General features: G+C 40.1%; 1 protein-coding gene across 1 annotated transcript in view; it reads left to right on the top strand.

Moving 5' to 3' along the window:
* Positions 1-24,585, top strand: part of LOC124287018 (neurobeachin-like) — a 263,526-nt gene that overhangs the window by 75,161 nt on the left and 163,780 nt on the right. Inside the window, 11 exon segments of the mRNA XM_046723474.1 lie at positions 10,186-10,286; positions 11,520-11,615; positions 11,850-11,971; positions 12,634-12,760; positions 13,139-13,258; positions 15,145-15,276; positions 15,278-15,292; positions 16,363-16,419; positions 22,840-22,980; positions 23,731-23,793; positions 24,117-24,199. Coding sequence (XP_046579430.1) covers positions 10,186-10,286; positions 11,520-11,615; positions 11,850-11,971; positions 12,634-12,760; positions 13,139-13,258; positions 15,145-15,276; positions 15,278-15,292; positions 16,363-16,419; positions 22,840-22,980; positions 23,731-23,793; positions 24,117-24,199 — 1,057 coding nt within the window.

The raw sequence follows: 24,585 nt of genomic DNA, 5'->3' as shown, positions 1-24,585 counted from the left end.
TATATTGAAACACAGTATGTACCGTCTCCTGTGTCAAGCCAGGTGTCATCCTGCATATATTGACACTGCACAGTATGAGACAGACAGATGGTCCCAGATGGTCCCATCCTGCCATATTGAGACAGTTTGTTAGATCTGGGCTAGAATAGGTCTTTAGCAAGCCAGGTGCATGCTGCATATATTGAGACAGTTATCTTGTCGTAAGAGGTGACTAACGCATATATTGAGACAGTTTGTATAGGTGGTCAGTTTCAAGCCAGGTGTCTTGGTTGCATATATTGAGACAGTTTGTTCCCAATTACTGCAGATCAGGTGCTCAAGCCAGGTGTCACTGCATATATTGAGACACAGTTAGTATGTCCAGACTCGATTGTTACAGACCAGCTGCATATAGCTGGGATATACATGCTGAGTCAAGCTTAAAACTAAACATTGACTCTGCTCAGTATCAGACAGATGGTCCCTGGCCATGCTGACACAGTGTATCTCAAACAGCTCTTGGTGTTCCCATGGAGTGGAAAGTATCAAGCTGCATACCATTCACATTAATCCATGTTATCAAATAATATTCCTAATGACAATCTTAACGCTAGAATTGATTTATGCAAGTGGGCCCTGACAATATAATGGAGACTGCCTTAGGCCATTTTCTGAACATTAGGATGGCCCATGCATTTCTTGCACTTGATTGCATCATTGCTTCATAGCTAGATAGATTTATTAGTTGTGACCCATACATGGCCACACGGTGGCCCCTTGCTTTTGCTTCATAGAGACAGTCGTTAGTAAGGTGTGGTGATAGCAATGATATTGGATCACAGAGTGTAGCACAGTCATCCTAAACGAAGTTAATGGTTAACAGTATTTCATCCTTCTCACAGAAGTAGAGATCTGACAGATACCCAGTTAGCTGAGCAGAGGTTGGGTAAAGATGACTTGCACTAGGTCAAGGACTTGAACACTTGACAAGGGGAGATAACTCACATCTCCATTTCATGGGGCCATTTTGGCTTCTCATCAGTCACCTCGAAATGTGATATTAAATAATTTAACTTTATGTCATTGATTACCACCGAATAAATAAGAGAGTGTATTCGCTTTACTGAGTTATGCCCCTTAGATGACATATACGTTGAGGTTAATTTGCTTCGTCTGTCAGCACCATTCCCATGCTCATGGGTTTCAAACTAAAAATGTCTACAATCTGCATCACTCCAGGCTTCCCTCCCACATTACACAGACCTGCTGTGATACAACTGAAATGTTGTTCAAAGCAGCAAGAAACGCGACTCACTCTTTCCATGCTATTATCACCACACCTCATCTCAAGTGTGCCCCATGTATCTGATACCACAGCCTTTCAAAGTGCACTGGACATTAGAAATCTTAATTCGGAATCCATTTCACAAAGTGATCATAGCAGTAAAACTGTCGTAAGTCTGTGTTAAAGTATAGAAGTTATGATGGCCGTAACAGTAAGACAGTCGTAATATGGTGGCAGCAGCGTAAGATTGTCGTAAGTAATATAGGAGTTACGATGGTCATAGATCTATAACTGTCGTAAGTCTGTATTAAAGTACAGGAGTTACGATGGTCATAGCTCTACGACTGTCGTAAGTCTGTATTAAAAGTACAGGAGTTACGATGATCATAGCTCTATAACTGTCGTAAGTCTGTATTAAAGTACAGGAGTTACGATGGTCATAGCTCTACGACTGTCGTAAGTCTGTATTAAAAGTATAGGAGTTACGATGGTCATAGCTCTACGACGGTCGTAAGTCTGTGTTAAAGAATACGACTTACCATGGTCACTACCATCGTAAGTCTGAGTTATGATAGTCACAGGTCTGCATCACTTTGTGAAAGGGAACAGGCTAGGCCTACTGAATCCAATATGATGTTGCCATTAAAAGATCCATATACAGAGTCATGTACCTTGCTCTGGTCTCTAACGTTAATGAGAACCACTATGGCAAGATTTAATCACAGAAGTGCTGAAGTGTTGTTTTAGCGGGAATATGGTACGCATGCTTTTTCCTTGTTCTAATCTCGACCAGTATGTCAAACAAGCTATGTTCAAGAACCAATATATGAAAATAACATGTTCTACTCTTAAATATTTAGTATCAGTTAATTATCAGCATGTAGCCTATTTTACATAGGAATAAATATACTTTGACTCCTTGCAATGTGTAAAGTTTTGATCACATTTTTAAAAAGACACATCAAAAGGATCACATGTGTAACTCACTGCAAAACAGTAACATTTATTTTGTAACAATTTTTATTTTGTCACTAATCTCTAGATGTATGGATCTTTTCTGTGTTAAAGCACTTTCAAGTCAGTGACAATTTCAGCCTATTGTAACCAACAATTATTCAAAACAATTAGGCAAATGCAAAGAAAATCGAATTGCTTCATTGTAATGACAACAGGCTACATGCTTTTAGACTATATATTCCATGTGATGATCAATATTCATTAACACTATATTTGTATTCCACTCATGGAACAAACCTCATAGAACCATAGCACAATATTTGAAATACTTCCAGGTGGGAACCCATGTTCTAATGAACAAATAATAGTATTGTTCTGATGAAAGCTCGATTAAACAAGGTTATTTTTTGTATGTTTACCCCTCCATGCCTAAACTGCTTGGGATGTTCATTGTGCAATAATCCCTCCAAACCATTGGCGCCATGTTTGGCTACTTGCTTGTTTTAGGTTGAATGCAACAGCTTATAAATGAGCATTATGTTTTAGGTTTCAGCTCTAATTTGAAGCAAATTTTGACTATTTCAGTCATTTGAATGACAGTGTTGTGATGTGGATTTTCTGTGTTGGCATTAAGATGATACAGCCATCTGTCATGTTAATGCTAATGATATTAAGACAGGAATGCATGAATATTCCATTTTAACTGTTCCTGATTATTCAGTTTTAACATGAAGTTAGTGCATGATATATTCAGATTAACATTTATTAATGCCTGTCCTCGTAGCAGTTCAAATCTTGTGATGTCGTGCTGTATGTGATACCAGCATGCCAATGTAACAATGTTTTATCATTGTGACTTGATCCCAACATTGCATGTGAACAATATGTGGTTTACAGTCAAATACTTCCTTATACTACATTGTGATTTTACCATTTATATCAGAATATATTATCTATTATGAAACTTCATAATGATTCTACAGTTCAGATTTCTTTGAACAAGATGAGATCTTTTGGTTATTACAGAGCATAACATTAAAAGGAGCCTTGTGTGAAATTCCAGAATTGATATCATTATCAAGACCCTGTGATATTACAATTGTGAATGTAATCATGTGTGAAAAATGACTATTTTAAAGAAAAATTGATTTTGATGGAGAGGTGTTAAACATTCTCACATCTAATTGATTTGCAAGAAGATTGTTCGTATGACTGATGATGCAAGGTGCTCACAAAATGGTATGTTGTGTATAGTGTTTAAAGATGAGCGCATATCTCAGCACAGGAAAGCTTTCTGTCTGTGTGAGATTGATTCAAATCCAAGTTCTGTTCTTGTAAACCAGTGATGAATGTGCCTTTTTGGCAGTGGGTATTAAAAAAAAAAAGATTTTGTTTCTGGTCCATAAAAAGAGAAAAGCTTTTCTTACCTTCTTTAAACTACCAGTACTTGCCTCTGGGCATTAAGAATTTATCATCAACATCTCTTGTCCAAACAGTTTAAAATTTGAATTTTGGCCTCATTTCTTATCGTGAATTTAAGATTCTGATACAGGGTTTAAAACATTCAATATTTTTTATGAAAAATGTTATTAAAAAACACTGTGTCTTTGGGTAAGATCTTTTACCCAGTATACTCTACACACCTTTATGAGGTGAGGTTGGTTGGTTGGTTTGTTAAACAACCAACCAACCCGACCTCATGAAGGCACTGTGCATGAATAATGAGCGCTGACTGGTTCCCTGACTACTTTTTGTGACAGCCTCTGAAGAAACTGCGTATTCAAACTGCAATTAAAATGCCACCCGTAGAAACATGGCGACTGAAAAAACGTGCCCACCCTCAAAATAGTGTACATGATGTATTGTACAAGTCTGAAGCATCCTGATTTGTATTGATACGTGAGCTAGACAGGTGATGCAGGTTGCCAATATCCCCGCTCTTCATTAGAGCTGGCTAGAATTAGCCTTAATGCCCATGTTTGTTGTAAGAAGCGACACATGGGACTGGACGACTTGGTTGATGTATGTCATTGTGTCCAGATTGTGTCGATCAGTGCTTATGTTGGTATTGACTGATTGCCCAGGCTTTACTATTTATAGACAGGCATTTTGCTGGGATATTACTGAGTGCAGCATTAAACAACATCTGGAGGGTTGTCTTTTGGTCGCTGACTTGGTTGACACATGCCATCATATCCCAATTCCGTAGTTTGATGCTCATGTTGTTGATCACTGGATTGTCTGGTCCAGACTCGGTTATTTACAGACCGACGCCATATAGCTGGAATATTGCTGACTGCGGTGTAAAACTAAACTCACTCACTCATTCTTTTGGTCATTAAGTTGTAAGATGGCTAAGTGTCATGTTGACCTGATAACATGCTCATGCTATCATCCTCCGGTCTGCCAGACACAGATGGAATATTGCTGACTGCACATAAAACAACACTGAATCACTTTTTTCTAAGTGAACATATCACATGGGCATTCCATCTCAAATCTGGATTGGATTTGTCTGCAATCATGAAAAACGTCTTCAAAAGTATCTATTGATTCCAGCTGATTGATTGACATCCATATTTTCTTCAAGCAGATAACTCCCATTCAATCCCCTGCGTAAAATATTGATAATTTGGTTCTTTTCACAATGACATCGGGCCATTCAAGGATGTTATTACAATTGGAACAAATTTTAACCGTTCTAGAGGAATAATTAAATGAGCAGCCCAGCTCCATTGCTATTTATACAATTGAATAAAAGTATTGTATTATTATAAATTGATTTCTTAATAAGAAATCGTCAAATTGCCCTTAAAAGATTCCCAATCGGAAGAACTTGCTCGTGCTGTAATGGTAACAATGATATGGTTCAGTTTGCCAACATGAAAACTCCAAGGAGGTCTCTCAATAATTCTTTTCTGGTGGTTATTTTTAAAATGGCTCATCACTGATTATTGAGTACATGAGGCATCTTCATACGGAGAATGAGAAAATGTTTCTTTTCAAATTTTATGTAATTGGGTTGAATGGTGATTGGATTTCAATCTTTTTGAATGACTAGCCTGATAATTACTTTTGTGTTACCTTGTATTGTATCACCCAAGCAATTGCTGAACCTGATCTCTGAAAAATGAAACATCTTGATGAACAAAACATGCAAGTTGGAAAATAATTATTGGTGAAAACAACCAGAAGTCCATTTTATGATAATTGTATCTCGTTTTAGATAAAATGTTCATTAAGATGACATGACAGATAAATCTATTGTCATAAGGCTGTTATGTGGTGAGAGAAGTTGCTGTTGTACTACACACACAAGGCGTAGCGCTCTTAGGAGGTATGGCAACCCAGTTATAAGTGGTCATCTTATGCTGAAGAACCTGGTTAGAATCCCCACTTGGTTACAATGGGTGAAGCCCATATGTGGACACACACACACACACAAAAAACAACACACACACTCTCTCTCTTTCTCTCTCTCTGTCACACACAACACACACACACATTCTCTCTCTCTCTCACACACACACATTGCTGAGGTTTTGTGAAACTTTCATAAATAGTTACGATTCAGCTTGTGAAACAAGTGAAACATTGATTTATAATAAAACCTAAAATTCAACCAAGAATAAACTTGTTCACACACACACACATTCTCTCTCTCTCTCTCTCTCTCTCTCTCTCTCTCTCTCTCTCTCTCTCACACACCCACACCCACACTCTCTCTCTCTCTCTCTCTCACTCCTCCTCTCTCCTCTCTTTCTCTCTCTCTCTCTCTCTCTCTCACACACACACAAACACACACATTGGCTTTGTGAAACCATTCTTTCCTAAATGGTTACGATTCTGCTTTAGAACAAGTGATACATTGATTTATAATAAAACGTTAAATTCAGCCAGAATAAATTTGTTCAGCAGACATTTTTTATTAACAAAATTTATGTCATACACAATTTTTCATATTTTATGCTGAAAGATGCTTGACAGTTGAGATTAAATAGATATTTGCTTGTTCAATTCAAAGCAAAACCTGTGTAACTTATTGCCTTGAGCATCCTAGTTCTTGTGGCGCTTCTCCTAAAATCAAAGCCTGGTCCGACGTTTGATGAGGTCCTGTTGTAAATTGTTAATATAGAAACTTCCCCCCTCATGCTGGAACATGCTAGAATGTCAACACTCAAGTATCAGAAGGGGAAATTCAATCAATTTCTCATTGGATGTTTGCTGAAGGCATTGATCCTTCTTTAGGTACTTGTTTTGGATTCATTTGAGTGTTAACGGCCAATAAGCTTGTGTCAAAACTCCTTTATCAATGGGCTTACGTTTTTGTCTCTTTTTTCCATGGTCGATCAAGGCATTGAACAATCTTCTTCAAAAACAAATTTTTCAAAGATGGTTTGAATAATTTAATTGTATAATTTTAAGACTTCTTATTCAGTGAATACTAATTACATTATTTCTATCACTAGCATGTTGAGGAGGTTTGATAAGGAAATGTTAATTGTTACAATAAATCATACAAGGCAATAAATCAAATTTTTAAAGAAAGTACGAATATTAAGTAATCATCTCTCTGGGTCTTTATTCTTCATAAGGCCAGACCAATTCTATTTCTTGTTTAACGGATTTTTGTCAAAGCAGAAACCCACATGAGTTTTTCAAAGGCAGTGGATTTCAAATTCACACTCACTGAGGTGCTTGAAGCACTGATTTTTGGACCGCCTCCGTGGTGTAGTGGTTAGAGCGTCCGCCCGGAGAGCGGAAGGTCGTGGGTTCGATCCCCGACCACGCCATACCAAAAAACGTTTAAATATGGTACTTGTTGGTCCCTGTCTGGCGCTCGGCATTAATGGGTAGAACAAGGACTGGTCGGCTCGGAGTCAGTATAATGTGTCTGAGTGGTATTCATGCTTCACTGCGGCATGGTATCTCAGTGGGCTAGCACTATAAAACCAGCTTAAGTCTGGGCTAGTACAAGCAGCCGCACATACACATACACATGCATGCACATCGTCATATGAGCGAAATATTCTCAAGCACGACACTAAACCCAATTTCACCTCACCTCACCTCACTGATTTTTAACGTAAATATTATTAGATAATTCAGTTTAAAGTTTCTGAGAACAGATACCAGTGTTTTATTGTCCAAAAAACTGCCTTGCTTAGTCGAAGTCTCGCTCCTGTATATCTTAACATTAGGATTATATTTTTCGAGCAGGCAAAATTTATTTATATTTATTTTTTCTTATCTTGAAGAAATACGACCTGGCAGATCCGTAAAACAAGAAATAAGATTGGTCTGGCCTAACCATACAAATATTCACGGAATACTATTTTTACCAAATCGTTTCACATTTGAGTGTCTGAATGACCTTGGGCTATAAATCATGCAAAAACTGGTGTAAGAATAATGTCACTGTCAGAGACGCGAGGTAAAACATCTACAAATTTAACATTAGGCAATCAAACTCATGATCAAACCCACGATCAAACATCTTTGAGATCCTCCTATTTCATGGTGGTAAAAATGCTTGAGAACAAATTAAACTTTTATCGTCAAGCAATGTATGTGTCGGGCCTCCGGTCATAAAATTGTCGTAACAGAGATTATCACAGCGTGAATGGATGTGATTAGCAAGACTACAGCACACAGATTACGCCTTCCCATCTTGCAATGAAGATGTATCGACCATTTCCTCAATTTGCCATGCTTTATTAAACTGCATTCATCACATGTCGGCAGCTTCCCTCTCTCAAGATCTGGCTGCCAGGGAAGGCCAACTTTAGGGAATTTCCAAATCCAGAAAAAAATGCACAGTGACACTCTAATCTATCTCAGTTTTCAGTACTAAAATAAACAGGAACTCCAAAGGGTGCTGTCTTCTTTGTGTTTTCTTGCTTTAAAGTGTTCTGTTTGGATTGAAGGCTAATAAAGTAAATATCAGATTTATATTTTACATTTTTGTAATTTCAAGATGGTTCCAGAGGGACAATTATTTCAGGAAATCTAATTAGGGAATGAATTTGATTCCTTCCATTTTGAAGATAATGAGTTATTCAATTACAGTTGCCAGTGTAAGATGTTGAATTGTGGGATGCGATGAACGTCTGTTGTTTTGGTGAACATTAATTGTTGTGTAGCAAGGAAACACTGACTGAATCAAGATGACAGCTGATATGTGTCATAATATTTGTGTAATAAAATTTACACAAATGTGACTAGTTGAAATTAGATTGATATCATGTGTCTGATAAAGGTAATTAGGTAAATATTAAAGAAATAATAAGTGCTCTCCATAACTATTTGGTAATGATTATTGTTATATCAGAGGACTTAGATACAGCAAAAGAAGTACAACCTTATTTTATGCTCCATCTCAGCTTGTGACACAGTTGTTTTGCTTTCTTCATAGAAGACATAGAAAGTGATACATCACTGTGTGGAGCTTGCTGAGTTGACTGGCAAGTGGTAAGGACAAGGTCAAATTAACCCGGCCTGTGTATTTGCATATAAAAGGCCCTGAAGGATTCGATGGTTAAATCCTACAGCACAATAGGGGCAAATTAGAAAAGAGAATGGGGGATTCTTAAATAGACAGCTCAGAGGGAGATAGTAGGCTTGAAGTCTGCAGCAAATGTCAGTAAAAAAATAATATAGTTTTTCCATATGCTTTATCTTAGAGGTGACTTATGTTGATTGGACGTAAATGCTAAGTTTTTCATTACCAAACTGGTTCCATCTGTTGTGACACTGCACTAATAAGAGAGGTTTGATAGTTTATGGATGACAACTTCTGTATTATATTATGATGCAACGTTTCGGTCTCTATTCTCATACCGTTGTCAAGCAAGATTGAAGTACTACAGATGTTGATTATTTGGAGATTTAATGTGGGCTTTCCGACATAATGCGTATTTCGCACACGGGAGCAAGAGTCAAGGACTACAGCACAGAAAAGATTTATATACATCTAACAGGGATTAATTAAGACAACATGAAGGTATGCGTCAAGGGATTAACAACAACTATGGATATTGGTAATAATGCAGCAACAATTGTAAAAAGCCAACTTCATGAGGCAGAACAAAATATATACATACAGGTAACTGACAAGATTAATTAGCAAAGATGGCTTGTTAGTATTCATCAACTTCTAAAATGCCAATCAAACAGATAGTGACATACACTGTTAAGATACCTATAGACTTGAGACAATAACAATCTCAATGTGTATAATAAGAACCCAATTTTAAGTGATTTCCCCATTTGTCCATCAGGGGCACTGATTGTAAAATCCAAGGTAAATCCTTGTTAGGATTTAAACAGAAGTAGTTGTGCAGCAGTGTGTATATTCTATATACTGACTAATGAGTACCTGCACGTATTGTGTGAAAACGGGTTGATGGCAGGTAGTGTGTGTGTATTGGCGTGTTGGTGATGGGAGCACTTTCGTGGGAAAAACTTCAAGGTTACATTTTATCCCTTGATCATATTCTTGATGTCATGATATTCCAGTTATGCTGTTTTGTAACTGTTCCCTAAGTTAATTGACTCTGGCTGTTAAACATTTACACTCTTTTACAGACCTATTCATGAAACTTTTATTTCACATTCCACCATCTTGTCACGAATATGATCAAAATGAGTGAAAGTGAGGATGGCCATGAGAATCTGATATACTAAAGAGCTGTTGTGTATTTTTTGTTAATTCAAAGCTTGCTTGGGTTTTGGGAGTTTTGTTTTTGTTTGTTAGAGTGGGTTTATTTGGTTAAAGTAACCAATTCAAATATTTAATCAACAAACTGTATATATATATATCTTATGTACGTGATTCAATTTCAAATGGAATTTCACATGACAGAAATAAAATATCAAAGGGAGACAACTCTGTCATAGAAGGGAACTTCACCATTTTCTCTTCCTTCATCAAGAATTAATCTACGACATGTTTGGTGTTACAGACTTGCTGACTGACATGCTTGGCTCACTAGCAAGTTACAGTATCACCGTCAAAGAACTTAAATCCCTCTTTACACTTCTGAAAACCAAAGATGGGAAGTGGGTGAGTATAAACTGTTTCATGAAAGAGAAATTCTTGTGAAATTGTGATGAAATAGAGCAGTAGAAATACTTCTTCAGAGCTTACAAAGGCTTTACACAAAGGTATTCATTTGAGCAATTCCAATTCTAAATTTATAAGAACCACCCTGTGTGTTAATGTTGTCAAAATGGCGGTTATCTACGACCTGCATCACTTTAGGCTTCCTTCCCTCATTAATCTGATATGTCATCTTATAACTGAAAAATGTTTGAAAGCAATGGTATGTCCTACTCACTGATATCATTTGGTTGACACAGTCCAGCTAGTTTGGGTTCTGATTCGGGAAATGGTGGGGGTAGCCTAATGGTTAAAAGCGTTGGCTCATCAAAAGACCGGGTTCGAATCCCACATGGGCACAATGTGTGAAGCCCATTTCTGGTGTCCCCACGCCATGATGTTGGAATATTGCTAAATGCAGCCTAAAAACCAAACTCAGTCAGTCAGTTGGGTTCTGATTCCGGAAATGCCAAGAGTGCCATCTTACATGAGGATTGGTAGGGTTTCAGGGTCTGAACTTTGGCTGGTGTATCATCGTAACTCAACATCATGGAGCGTTGTTCATACTGTTGACCACTTGTCTGTCTGACCCAGACTTGATTTACACTCCACTTAATTATTGCTGACTGCAGAGAGAAATATTATTCACTGACTCGATTTATCACATTCTGTTGCGACCGCCTCCGTGGTGTAGTGGTTAGAGCGTCCGCCCGGAGAGCGGAAGGTCGCGGGTTGGATCCCCGACCGCGCCATACCAAAAGACGTTAAAATATGGTACTTGTTGGTCCCTGTCTGGCTCTTGGCATTAATGGGTAGAACAAGGACTGGTCGGCTCGGAGTCAGTATAATGTGTCTGAGTGGGGTATTCATGCTTCACTGCGGCATGGTATCTCAGTGGGCTAGCACTATAAAACCAGCTTAAGTCTGGGCTAGTACAAGCAGCCGCACATACACATACACACACATGCACGTTGTCATACGAGCGAAATATTCTCAAGCACGACGTTAAACCCAATTTCACCTCACCTCACATTCTGTTGCAATGATGACTTAGCATTACGCCATTGCCATAAACGTATTTGCATACATTTTTGTAAAATGGTCTGACTTTTCTCTTGATTGTAAACAAACTCTTTGGTAAAGAGAGTTTCATGTTATAATGTGATGTTGACTGATGTTGATGTTGTCCCCCTCCAGCAACGCCACTCCGTGAAGCTGCTGAATGTACTGAGGCAGATGCCCCAGAGGCACGGACCAGACGAGTTCTTCAGTTTCCCAGGAAAGAAGGGATCGGTAACTATCTCACGCATCTGTATTTTTTTCATATGTATGATTTTGTTGAATTTGTTGACATCATAAATTGAATCTTGGGATTTTCAGTAATGACTGTTCATCATTAGATGAGGGATAAGAACATGTCCGAACATTCCTGTGGATTATTTGAAGTATGACCAATGATAGGGAACTACAGGTACAATGATTTGTTCTTCTTCACACCTGCTTATTGTGAACTGTGTTATATTTCAGCATATTGCCTTGCCACCCATCAAGAACTGGCCCTACCAGAATGGCTGGACGTTCTCATGCTGGATCCGGCTAGATCCAGTCACAGGGGTCAATGTGGAGAGAGAGAAGCCATTCTTGTTTTGGTCAGTATACATTCTTTAACATGAGACCCGTGAATGTCCGAGTTAGAATGAATCTTCAGTAACCCATGCTTGTCGTAAGAGGCGACTAACGGGATCGGGTAGTCAGGCTCGCTGACTTGGTTGACACATGTCATCGGTTCCCAAATGCGCAGATCGATGGTCATACTGTTTATCACTGGATTGTCTGGTCCAGACTTCATTATTTACAGACTGCCGCCATATAGCTGGAATATTGCTGAGTGCAGCGTAAAACTCAACTCACTCACTCACTCACTCTTAAACATGAACTGATAATTGCTTTCAGGACCGAAAGATCGTGGTGAACTTTGTCAAGCTACATCTCTTGACACCTTGTGGCAAGGAGGCTGTTGGGTCCCTTGTTGTTGAATGCTTGACATCAAACAATATTTACTCCAGATGCCTCCAAGCCACCTGTGCTTCAATCATGCTTGACATCAAACTATACTTGCTCTAGATGGCGCCATGTCTTCAGCACTAGATTCATACTCGGAACAGAGTTTGTTATGTGACTCCGTGTAAATGTGATATTGGCTGGAAATTTGTTTTCCACTGCTTCAAACAGCATTACTCCAAATGCATTAACTTTGAGATATGGTAGTTCTTATCACAGTGAATTTCAAGTTGTTTGTTCTCTGTTTCAGTTTTCGCACCAGTAAGGGTGTTGGATACTCTGCACACTTTGTTGGCGAGGCACTTGTCATCACCTCCATGAAGATCAAGGGCAAAGGGTTCCAAAACTGTGTCAACTTCAACTTCGCTCCACGGAGGGTTAGTCTTAGTTCCTCATGTGAGAACATTCTGTGCTTGTCTTCCAGAACATTTGCTACTGGCAAACAAGGATAAGTTGGACCTGCACAGAGAATGCGTTTACGAGAAGTAGGCAGTGCATGGCAATGAGCAAACCCAATTGGTTTGGGAAAGGTAGAGCAGATTTAGGCTAGTGCACGTGCATTGCATGACGATGAAATTGATTCCGCGTGTAGCTGCACACGCCTTTGCTCATAAGACTCTCACGTCGGGTAGGCGTAGCAAGTCGCACTACACATGATCAGGTCAGTGCTCAACTTATCCTTGTTTGCCAGTGAAAGGTTGTAAACCAGACTTTAACATCTCCCTCACTCACTGACTTCTCGCCTTGTATTGCAGTGGTACATGGTGACCATCTCCCACGTGTACAACCGATGGAGCAAGTCTGAGATCAAGTGCTATGTTGACGGACAGCTTGTATCATCAGCTGACATGTCATGGCTTGTCAGCACCAGTGATGTAAGTAGTTTTCTTCAGATCTTGTCATAGGTTTATACAGAGTTGTGTCCCTTTGCTGACAGGATCAGCCTGCACATCATCAGTACTTCATCGGTATCTGTACACTACCTTCATCCATGGGGAATAAATAGAGCCTAATAGTGCAGAAGCGATATTTGTCTGTTTTAAGTCAGGTAATGAAATGCAGCAAACCAGGGGTTCAATTTTTTTTTAAAAGCCACTTGCCACAGGGCAAGTGACTTTAAGAAAGTAACTTGTCCTGACTAATTTTCCACTTGCCCTGATTTTATGACATAATTATGATGATGTAATTATGAAAGAATAAATCAACATGGTATTTGATGTTAATGTTTACTGGACTATTTATTGAAAAGTGATAAATAGCAAAGAAAGATAACTCTACTTTATTATCATTGCAAAATGTAATAGCTACATTTTGAGCAGATATGAAATTAAATCCAAGTTTATTTGCGGTTTGAAACCATAAGTGGAAATTATCTAGTATCCCACGGACAAGTAAGATACCATTATTTGATTGCCCGAAATGAAAACTGACTTGTCCCGGGCGTCGGGCGATGGGATTTTTTAACCCCTGCAAACCCTCGTAGAAGTCAGTTTAGCTGAACACCATGGGACCATCTTCACGGTGAAGTCGTGAGTGGCTTCCTCGAGATAAGAAGGTCAATGATCCATTCTTCATCCACATCATACCAACAGACATTAAAAGATGGTACTTCTCATCATTGGGATAAAACAAGGAGTGGTCAGTTTGGAGGCAAGAAAGAAAAACACACAGAGGCACACAGGCCTCTCTTTGCTTAATACTGAGGAAGTGCTGAGAGCAGTCGTCTTCAAGGAATATTATGGAAGTGATCTAGCATACTCTTTGTCAGATCATTGTGTTAGAACTAATGACTACACTGCAATGCCTCTTTATATATTCATACATGGGTGAAGGCAGAACATAGTGTATAGACACTTGAAAAGTGTTGCTGGGCATCAGTTTGAGTTCCTGTTGTGGTGCATGCTGTCAGCACTAGCCTCACAGTTATTTATTTCACTGAATATGAACATATATGACTAACATCTGTCAGGTTTCCCTAAAATTGTACCCTACAGTTCTGATACAGCAGAAATACACGTAGAAACTTAGAAACTTTAATTTCTTGAGTTGGTTCGGGAACCTGTCTGTTCAGAATAAAAACAAACTTTCAAAAATCGTAAACTCTGCGTCTAAAATTATTGGGCTTCCTATCGAAAGTATCGGCAGTTGTTATGATCAGCAAATTTAAAAAATGGCAAACAAAATTTAAAGTGATCCTACTCACATACTCTTTTCTGAATATTCATCATTACCTTCTGGACGCAGGCTGCGTATGCCGACTTTTAGAACAAACAGGGTTCGCCACTCATTTGTTCCAGCTAGTATTAGATGCATTAACAACAAATTCTGTGAATGATTTGTCTTTTAATTGTGAAAAATTCTATTCAATATCTATGTTTGTGTACTAAATTGATGTATTTGTATCCTGATTATTTCATGATTACCAATTGCAATGTTATGTATGGCTGCTTTATGAATGAAAAACTGGAGAACGTATGATGCAAAACAAATTTCCCTTGGGACAATAAAGAATTATCTTATCTTATCTTATCTTATCTTATCTTATCTTATCTTATCTTATCTTATCTTATCTGCTTATCTTATGAATCTTAGCACCCTTTCACTGCTGGATGAAGAGCACCATAGTGATCCAAAGTCTCATGCCTTTGGAGACACTGTTATTTTGTGTCTGAATATATTTTAACATTGATACTTTTGATCATGTTCATAACCTAAACTGTCTCCCAATCATAAGCAAATGTCCCATCACATATATTTTCAGCCATTTGACAAGTGTTACCTGGGGTCCAGTTCCGATGGCGACATGGACCACATGTTCTGTGGTCAAATGTCCACTGTGTACCTGTTTAGTGAGGCCATCCAGCCCCACCAGGTTGTGGCCATGTACCAGCTTCGGTCCAGGATACAAGGTACAATGTGCTTGTTGAAGTTGAAGTCAAGGAATATTTTTTCAGATGTGATAATTTGCTTTGTGAATGTGCTGAATACACAATGCCATTTAGAGAGTGGTCATATGTAACACATGTTATATTTGGGATTACACTTTCTCAGTGATGGCTGAGTTGGTTAGGTGGCTGACTTCCTGTGCTGGTGATTAGACGCCTGGGGTGTGGGTTCGAATCCTGGATGGGACTCAACCCAACAAAAGTACTGGAATCTGTACTTCATTGAGAAAGATTAACCTCAAATATAAGAATGTGATTTTGCATAAGACAAATGTTACAAGTAACCTTACGTCAAAGACAAACAGTGATAATTGTTATGCAGTTTTTCTGCTGGTTATTAGCAAGTGTAATGGTTATGGGATCCAACTCACTATTAATCTAGTTGATCACTGGATTGTCTTATGCAGAAGAATTTTTTGCATGACTCAGTTAGTTTTCAGATGAAATACTGTGTAATGGTTACACATGATGCAGCTCACTATCAATCTTGTTGATCACTGGATTGTCTGGTCCAGACTCCGTTATGAATCCCACATGACCACCATGTGTAAGCTGGAATATTGCTGAGTGAGCCATGTTGCTGGAATATTGCTATAAGCAGCCTAAAACCAAACTCACTCACTCACTCACTCACTATTGATCTCACTATTACCTCATGTGTGGTCCATGATTCCACCCCTGCAACATTATACCCATAATTGTGTAAAGATGGTACTTGTTGTTGCCCAGCCTGATGCCTGGCTTTAAGGGTGTGAAGCAAGGACTGGCTTGGTGAGAGTCAGCATATTGTGTCTGAGTGGGGTGTCCATGGCATCTCAGTGAGCTAGTACAATAAGACCAGCATATGCCTTAACTAGTACAAGCCACGACTCACACACACGTGCATAGCTAAATAAACGCATCGCTAAATAAGTGAAAAAATCTTTTACGCGATGTTAGACTCCATTTGACCTCCCCACGACCTGTACCAACATACCTGCATACCACCTACCTGTATTCTCACCTGTGTTCTCACCTGTTCTCCATCTCTACAGAGCCAGTTTAGGTTTGACAATGAGAGTCTGGCCTCACTTAACGATGCCGCCAAGAGGGTAGGACGTGCTGTAGTCTGCATGTGTACTTCTGTATGGTAGTCGGGCTCCATAGTTTGCATGCTACACCTTGGTTCTGTTTCTGTTACTGCAGGGGTTACAGCATAGGTTGTGACACTGTTAGCATTGTGGAAAGATAAGTCCAAATATATGCAAGCCTTGCTCATAAAATAAGACCATTTTATGTTAAGTCAAGAAGTTTTCTTAAATTATTTCTCTGTATGGTATGTGGCAGAGTAGATTCAGACGTCCAATTATACCAAAGCCTCTTTGTGGCCAGTTTAAAATCCAAATGTACTGTTGTCCAAAATCTGTTGTCAACTGAAAGAATGGCTATGTTGACCTAAGTCCGCTCCCAGTTGTCTTGACAACTTTTTTGGGTACCTTGTAAAATGTTCTCATTGTCGTGTTGAAAAAATTGAACCAAATGTCTTTGCAAAGTCAAGTCTAAGACTGAGATGGCAAATGAGAGCAGTATTTTCAGGAGTAATAAAAGCAGAGTCATTTAAATTTATGCATGTTAACCCCTGGAGTTGTGCTGTACAAGTTCATAGAAACACTCACATGTTTTATTAAAATGTTATCAATAAACCCACTTTGATTCTAGGTTATATACTGGGGAATAGTAATTGCAACTGTTTCAACTGAGTTCCTAAATAAGTTAATTTGATTCCATATAAAAGAAAGGTCTTTCTTTTTTGCTTAAAGAATTGACATTAATAAAGTTAACTCTGTGTTATATATCATAGACTGTTTGAAAGACATTGTTCAAAAACTCCTCAGAAGGGTCTACTGTGAACATTCCACCATATCCTGGGAACTGCTGTGGAAGACAGATGATAATTAAATATGGAACATGCTTTCTAACCAATTTTGGGGTAATTCACAGACCAAATATAGAACATGTTTTCTAACCAATCCCAAAGTTGGTTCATGGACCAATTATAGCTGCATAGGTAATGTAAAGGATGGTACCTATTGGATGATGTGGTTCAAGCTAAGTTTTACTAACTTGAAAATCAAGATGTCAGACTGAATATTGTATGAAGTGGTTATTCCAGAGCAAAATTTTCTTGAAAAACATCATTGAAAGGTTTGTGAAGAGCCCGCATGTTGTGAGGAGACATGTTTGCCATGGCTGAGTCCTGGCTCTTTCAGTTTTTGTAGTCCAAGAAAACCTTTGTGTTACCATTATTTTTGTCCATCTAACTTCAGTATATGTGTTGAAGGAGGGCTTTTCACCTGTCTTTCTGTTGTGGATATATGGGTAGTGGTGTAGTGTACCGTATATTACCATCTATAAGCCAACCCCATAGATATAAGCGGTGGGTAGCCTAGTGGTCGCGTTGGCTCGTCAAGCCAAAGACCCAAGTTCGAATCCCAACATGGGTACAATGTGTGAAGCGCATTTCTGGTGTCCCCCGCCATGATGTTGCTGGAATATTGCTAAAAGCGGCGTAAAACCAAACTCAGTCAGTCAGTCAGTCATAGATATAAGCCAACCCCCAAACTTGACCCTTAAAATCAGGCCCTTGTACGGACTGCTTTTTTGGATCATCAAAATTCAGCTTATAGACGGTATTATACGGAAATTAACATTCAGTTTATGCTTCCTAACTAATACTTACAGCACTGCGTGCACCAGCTCTTCACATCTTACTGATGACATCTCAAATATTTTGTTGGTATCCAATCTACATGTGATTGCATGTTCATATTGATATAGAATTTTTCCCAAGCACTGATTTGTTTAAGCACTGCACTGAAATGTTGATTGCAACTCATTATTGTTTTCACATTGTTGAGTGTATGCATGTAAAGAAATCTCACATGGATTATCAGGGACAGAATCCACCAATGATATTGTCAAGCTTTGGATTTGCCCTGGTTTTGATTGTTGGTTTGTCAGCTTCCTGCTCTGCAAACATGGAGTTCTTTTCATGCCACAATTTAACTGATTACTGTTAAAACTTAGTCTCATTTTCTAGATGATGAATTGTTAATCATAGACTTGAGAAGTTACAAATTTTAAAACTTATCCTATCTCACAACTTGCACCTCTCTCTCTTGCTTCGACTTTTAGTGGAACGACTGTAAACTTTTTTCCATAGGCCTCCTTGTCCATTCGCCCGTGCACTCCATGCTGCTCTCCTTAATTAGCTTCCTAGTTCCTAATAAAGCTTGCAACATGCTCCACTAATTGCCCACGTGACTACCTTGAATGATCATTCTCTTTCTTGTCGCACGACTGTGTGGACATGCTGTATATTAGGGACATTATTTCACCCTTACATCATGGGGAAAACTGATAATCAGTCAAGGAAAAGGAAATTTTGTGCTCAATGCAAGACAAATTATTCGTCCCTCGACTCTCACTCGTCTTGCAGTGACTGTATTGGACAATGTAACTGGAACAAACGATGTGGCAAGTGTAATTCACTAAAAGATGAGGATTTTAAGGCCTTCCAAAGTTCGTATCACCAATCCCAGACTCCTTGGCGTGGGACCTCGATTCGTTGGGAATATCATGGCAGGGTCTCAATGCCTACGCGTTCCCCCTCCAGCTCTGCTACCAAAAGTAATACAGAAACTATTGGCCACCAGCAAAATACTACTGGTTTTGGTCGCACCCTTCTGGCCAGCAAGAAGTTGGTTCGTCAACCTAAGAAGCCTGGCAGAGTCAAACCCAGTACCGCTTCCCAACCGGGACGACCTGCTTCTTCACCCTCACTCAGAACTGCGCCATGAGTCACTTTAGACCCTTAATCTACACGTTTAGCGCATCTTCAGAGGTCTCTCATAGCTAAGGGCTACTCTCGCCGAAGTAGCCACAGCTATCACTTCAGCCACTTCAGCCAGCTCATCGATGCCGACCCGCTCCTTGTACGACAACAAGTGGAAGAAGTTTGAAGACTATTGCAAGGTTAGGGGAATTGCATCTCCCACTTCCACCTTGGCTCAGGTCGTTGCTGAGTTTCTCCAGCATCTCCGCACTACTAAGAAACTCAAGGGTACTACGTTAGCTACCTACTTAGCCGCCATCAACTCAGTTTTGGCTACCACCACGTACACAAAGATTTCTGTTCCCGAGTTGCAGAGTCTACTACGCTCCTATAGACTCTCTGACCAGTCCAGGAAGTTCAGACCTCTGGCCTGGGATCTGTCCGTGGTCCTTCGTCATATGATTTCTACAGATTATGAACCTTTAGAAGACAAGGACTTCGAACAAGTGACATTCAAGACATTCTTCCTGGTAGCTTTGGCTACCGCTGCTCGTATATCTGAACTGCATGTGCTTGATGTCAATCGGGTGTGGTTCGAGCGGAAGAAGCATTGCAAGGCTTTCCTGGGTCTCCGCTGGGACTTCATTGCGAAAAACCAACTGCCAGGGCAACCAGACCGGATGTTTACCATTTCCCCGTTGTCCACCATTCTTGGGCCTGATGATAATGAAGATTTGACACTCTGCCCTGTTAGGGCTCTACACATTTACCTTGCTGCCTCCAAGGATCGTTGATGGCTACAGAAGCGCCTCTTCATACCCTTGTCGAACGCTTCAAGAACTGAGGTTTCCCGGACCACATTGGCCTTCTGGATGCGTGCCATGAACCTGCGAGCCTACACATTTACAGGTTGCCTCCTCCAGCCGCTGTCAATCCTCATGAGACTCGTGCACTAGCCTCAAAAAATGGCCCTCCATAGCAACTGCTCCTTGACCGATATCATGGAAGGTTGCTTCTGGCGTTCTGATACAGTCTTCTCTTCACATTACCTGCGAGACCTGTCTGTCAACGGATGTCCAGGGACTACACCAGTTCGGACCTCTTGTACTGGCTCAGCAGCTTACATCGGCCCAACAACACAGATGAGGGAGGGTTCCGCATTCGCGGTTACTACTTCCTTGTATATACTGAATAAAAGTTGAACTGGATCTCAACCTTTTGTTCTCATTATATGGGTTTAAGAACTACTTCACTTGGCCTCCATACCAAGGCATCGGAATACGGCCACCTAGCGTGGCCCTACGGACCTGAGGCACAATCAGTATGACGATGCAGAGGTGTTCGACATTCACGCTTACTGACCTCTACTCCACGGAGCAATTACGTCAGTGAAGTGTGACACTCCCGAATTCCAGTGGATTTCATTGCGTTCTGCCTCCAAAGTTGCCGGGCACATAGATGCCGAGTTGTGTTTCTCTTTCAACCGCCTCGGTCGGTGTCTGTGGGGCCTTCTTGAAGCAGCGGCTGGCCCGATTCTAGTCGCAAGACTTTAATTACAGGGGTACCTTGTAAATCGTGGCGAGGCGAGGCTTACTTGCCGAGTTGCATCCCTTGTCTTGTACAAGGTTGCGGCCGAATGCCACATCTCTCGGGAGCACCCATCTCCCTGGGAGTCGGTGTGCTTAGTAAGCCAAGGGGTTCCGGAGAACCCACTACAAGCATAGGAGTTGCGTGCATGCGTAACAGGCCTCGCTTGTACATCGCTATCAACGACCAGCTGTTCGCACTGTCCAGACAGAAGGGTTATCTGCGGCCTGCCGTCCCACCGTTGGATAAGTTCAGGTCGTGAGATAGGATAATTTGGAAATTTTAATTTAAATTGTATATTTATATACTTATCCTATCTCACGCGATGGATGCCCGCCTAGCCTCCCCACTACTCAGATTACAACGTTGGCTCCACGATGAGAATGTTCATTCAAGGTAGTCACGTGGGCAATTAGTGGAGAATGCTGCAAGCTTTATTAGGAACTAGGAAGCTAATTAAGGAGAGCAGCATGGAGTGCACGGGCGAATGGACAAGGAGGCCTATGGAAAACAGTTTACAGTCGTTCCACTAAAAGTCGAAGCAAGAGAGAGAGGTGCAAGTCATTAGATAGGATAAATATATATATATATACAATTTATATTAAAATTTCCATTTTTTATGTGAAATAAAAAGGTCCTTGAACATTTGACAGCAAAATACTACAAAATATAATTTGAAACATTATTCCAAACACGACAAGAAAAAATCAGTATATTATTTTTAAAAATTTGAATGGTAAAAAAAGACTATCTATGGTGGTGGGATAGCCTAGTGGTAAAGGTGTTCACTTGTTAGACCAAAGGCCTAAGTTTTTTTTCACCTCAAAGTACAAAGTTACTCCTAGGCAAAATGTAGAGATAACATCATTATCAGGTAATATGATACACCAGGCCTTATCACCCATACTGCATATCCTGACCATGTTGAACATCAGTGCTTGTCACCTCCCATTAGACCATGCGGTAATACTCATGCAGTTGGTGTATGAACACGTGGACACTGTTTCAACAGTGGGGTAAACCTTGTTTGTTTTCAGCAACCTGATACATTCTGTGTCTAGTTCCACATTGACAAGAATCTCTGGAGGGTGGGAGTTGTCATACCAATTACTGGATAACGCTTTTACTGCTGCTGAGAGATCCTAAAGATAGGGACTTTTCTAACATTTGGCCTAGGACTAAAGTGTAAAGCCCATTTGTAGTGTCTCTCACAGTCTCTTTAAAGTGGCATTAAACCCAACTCGCTGACCTACTCCAGTGGGACACTGGGAATAGTAATGGTGGAAGCTGACATGTGGTGCTTTTGTTAGAGGGGCTGCTTGTTCTGATGCTCATATTTAAAGTTGTGTTCGTGGAGGGAATTACAAACATGAAGTCTGAGAAAACAGGTGTTGTGTTGGCAGAACGTCAACCAGCAGTTGGCCATGTTGTAGGTAAACTCGGTGCATTTGGGTAGCCTAATGGTTAAAGCATTCATTCATCACACTGACGACCTGAGTTTGTTTCTTCACATGTGTACAATGTGTAAAGCCCATTTCTGGTGTTACCCATCATTATTATTACTCAAATATTGCTAAAAGCGGCATAAGCCATACTTACTGACTGTAGGTTAACTCTGCAGCTTTCATGTTGTTGTGGTGTTTGTCCTCAACTAACCCCTAAACTCTGTCTCTAATACATTGGGTTCCATAAACCATTTGTCTTCAGTTCCTGACACTTTTCAACTGATTGGGGCAGCATGTATGGAACTGTCGAAATACACTTCTGTGAATTATGTTAAAATAAATATATTTATTATTCATATCCACCACCAGAGATGTTCATGGTTGATCTAAGTGATCAGATAAAAGTTAATTTAACAAGTTCATATTGGTGTAATGTTTACCTGAAAACTACTAAGTTCCATTAACTGTATAAATTTACAGATTGTTAAAATAGAAAAGTAGTCCTCACTAAGATTAGTGTAGTAACAGTTCAAGTATAATGTGCGGAAGACACCTTTGTATATTCATCAAGGACAGGGGAAGTTTTTTCAACTTGTCGCTGTGTTTTCTCTCATACAGAAATGAACACCTAGATGGTTCATCCCTGACCATGTTCTGATTTCTAGGTCCTGTATGATGGACGACTGACCAACTCCATCGTGTTTATGTACAACCCCATCGCCTGTGACAGTCAGCTCTGTCTTGAGTCTTCACCTAAAGGAAATCCCTCGTACTTCTTACATTCCCCACATGCTCTGATGACACAGGTGAGTTTCTGGTGGTAATAGATGACTGTAGCGTGACTTGGTGGCCCATTGGTTGATTTTTCTCTCTAGCCTCACCAAGGCCTGGGTTTGTTTCTAAGAAAAAGACTTATTATACAGTTGAGTGTCTGGTGCAGATATTAGGCTGCCATGAAACAGGATGGCCCAGTGGTTTGAGTGGTCTGAAGCCTGGGTTTCATTCCCATGAATGGGTGATGATATATGCAAGGCTCTGGTGGTAATAGTCATCTAGTAGGGTGGTCCAGTGGTTTATGTGGTCTCTAGCCTCACTGACACCAGAGTTTGAATCCCATTAGTCTTTCCTGACATGATGAGGCTCCATTGATGCACATCAATGTGTGGTCATATGGAGTGAAGTTTAGTGTCTAAGTATTAATTCTTACAAATACACCCCTCTATCATTTAATTGTCTTTTTACCTGAAACTTTTTCTGAATCCACTGATTTAATTTGAATCAATTATAACACCAATGATTTGTGTTGTCGTTCTTCCTTTTGGTCCACTTTATGCTATCTACAGGAGTTCAGTGGGGTAGCCTAGTGGTTAAAGCGTTAGCTCATCACGTTGAAGGCCCAGGTTCGATTCCCCACATGGATACCTTGTGTGAAGCCCATTTCTGGTGTCCCCAGCCATGATATTGCTGGATGCAAGCCGTGATAAGACTGATGACTGGATGACAAAGTATAATACTAACATTGCAGACCAACAGTTACATTATTGTGTTTATTTCAGGATGTCAAGGCTGTGATCACTCATTCCATACACAGCACGCTCCACTCTCTGGGAGGGATACAGGTGAGATCATTGCAGTATCTTTACACCATCACACCTGTACATCACTGTTCATCACCTTCTCTCATCAACTTCATCACATCTTCCTGCCATCACACCTCATACTTTCACACCATCGCCACTCACACAACATGTGTCTATGAATAACTTAAAATAGCCTCTTATATATAATTCTGATTCTCCTGTTTTAATTTTGAGTTTAATACATGTTCCCACGCCGTGATATTGCTGGAATTCCTAATGTGTCATCCTAAGATCATGTGTTGTGTTGCATAAGGCACTTCTCCCACTGCAGACAACAACCTGACCCTCTGTAAATATTGCAGATCCTGTTCCCCCTGTTCGGGCAGCTGGACGCCCCAGTGGACCGAGGACCCAAGGAGGAAAGTGTGGTGGACAACACAACATGGTAGGAACCACTAGATACATTGTGGGGAAATGAAGCTGCAAGCCAAGATGCCCTCGTAACCCTAAGGCAAAGAAAAAGCTACAAAGCTATAGCAGGGGACCAGTGTTCCCAGGACCACAGTGTATTGCAAACATGGCTGTCATGACATGCAATAATAAGGGATGAGAATTTTCCGCGGATCCGCGGAATTCCGGGAATTTCATATGGCAAGGGTCATTTTTGTGAATCGTCTAAAAGCCTGCCGCCCCCAGACCCCGGCTAGTTTTCAGAGTTTTTCTCCAAACTTCATTCTCATCCCTGAATAATGTCCATGTAATAATGTTCAAGTACTTTGTACTCTAAATTTCCAGAAGCATAACAGGGGCATGTTTCAGTGTGTTCAAATT

The sequence above is a fragment of the Haliotis rubra genome, unplaced genomic scaffold (genome assembly GCF_003918875.1).
Source record: "Haliotis rubra isolate DU_JTF1 unplaced genomic scaffold, ASM391887v1 Scf399, whole genome shotgun sequence".
NCBI lineage: Eukaryota > Metazoa > Mollusca > Gastropoda > Lepetellida > Haliotidae > Haliotis > Haliotis rubra.
Note: the sequence above shows the minus strand (reverse complement) of the source record. Positions and strands in the feature narration are given on the sequence as shown.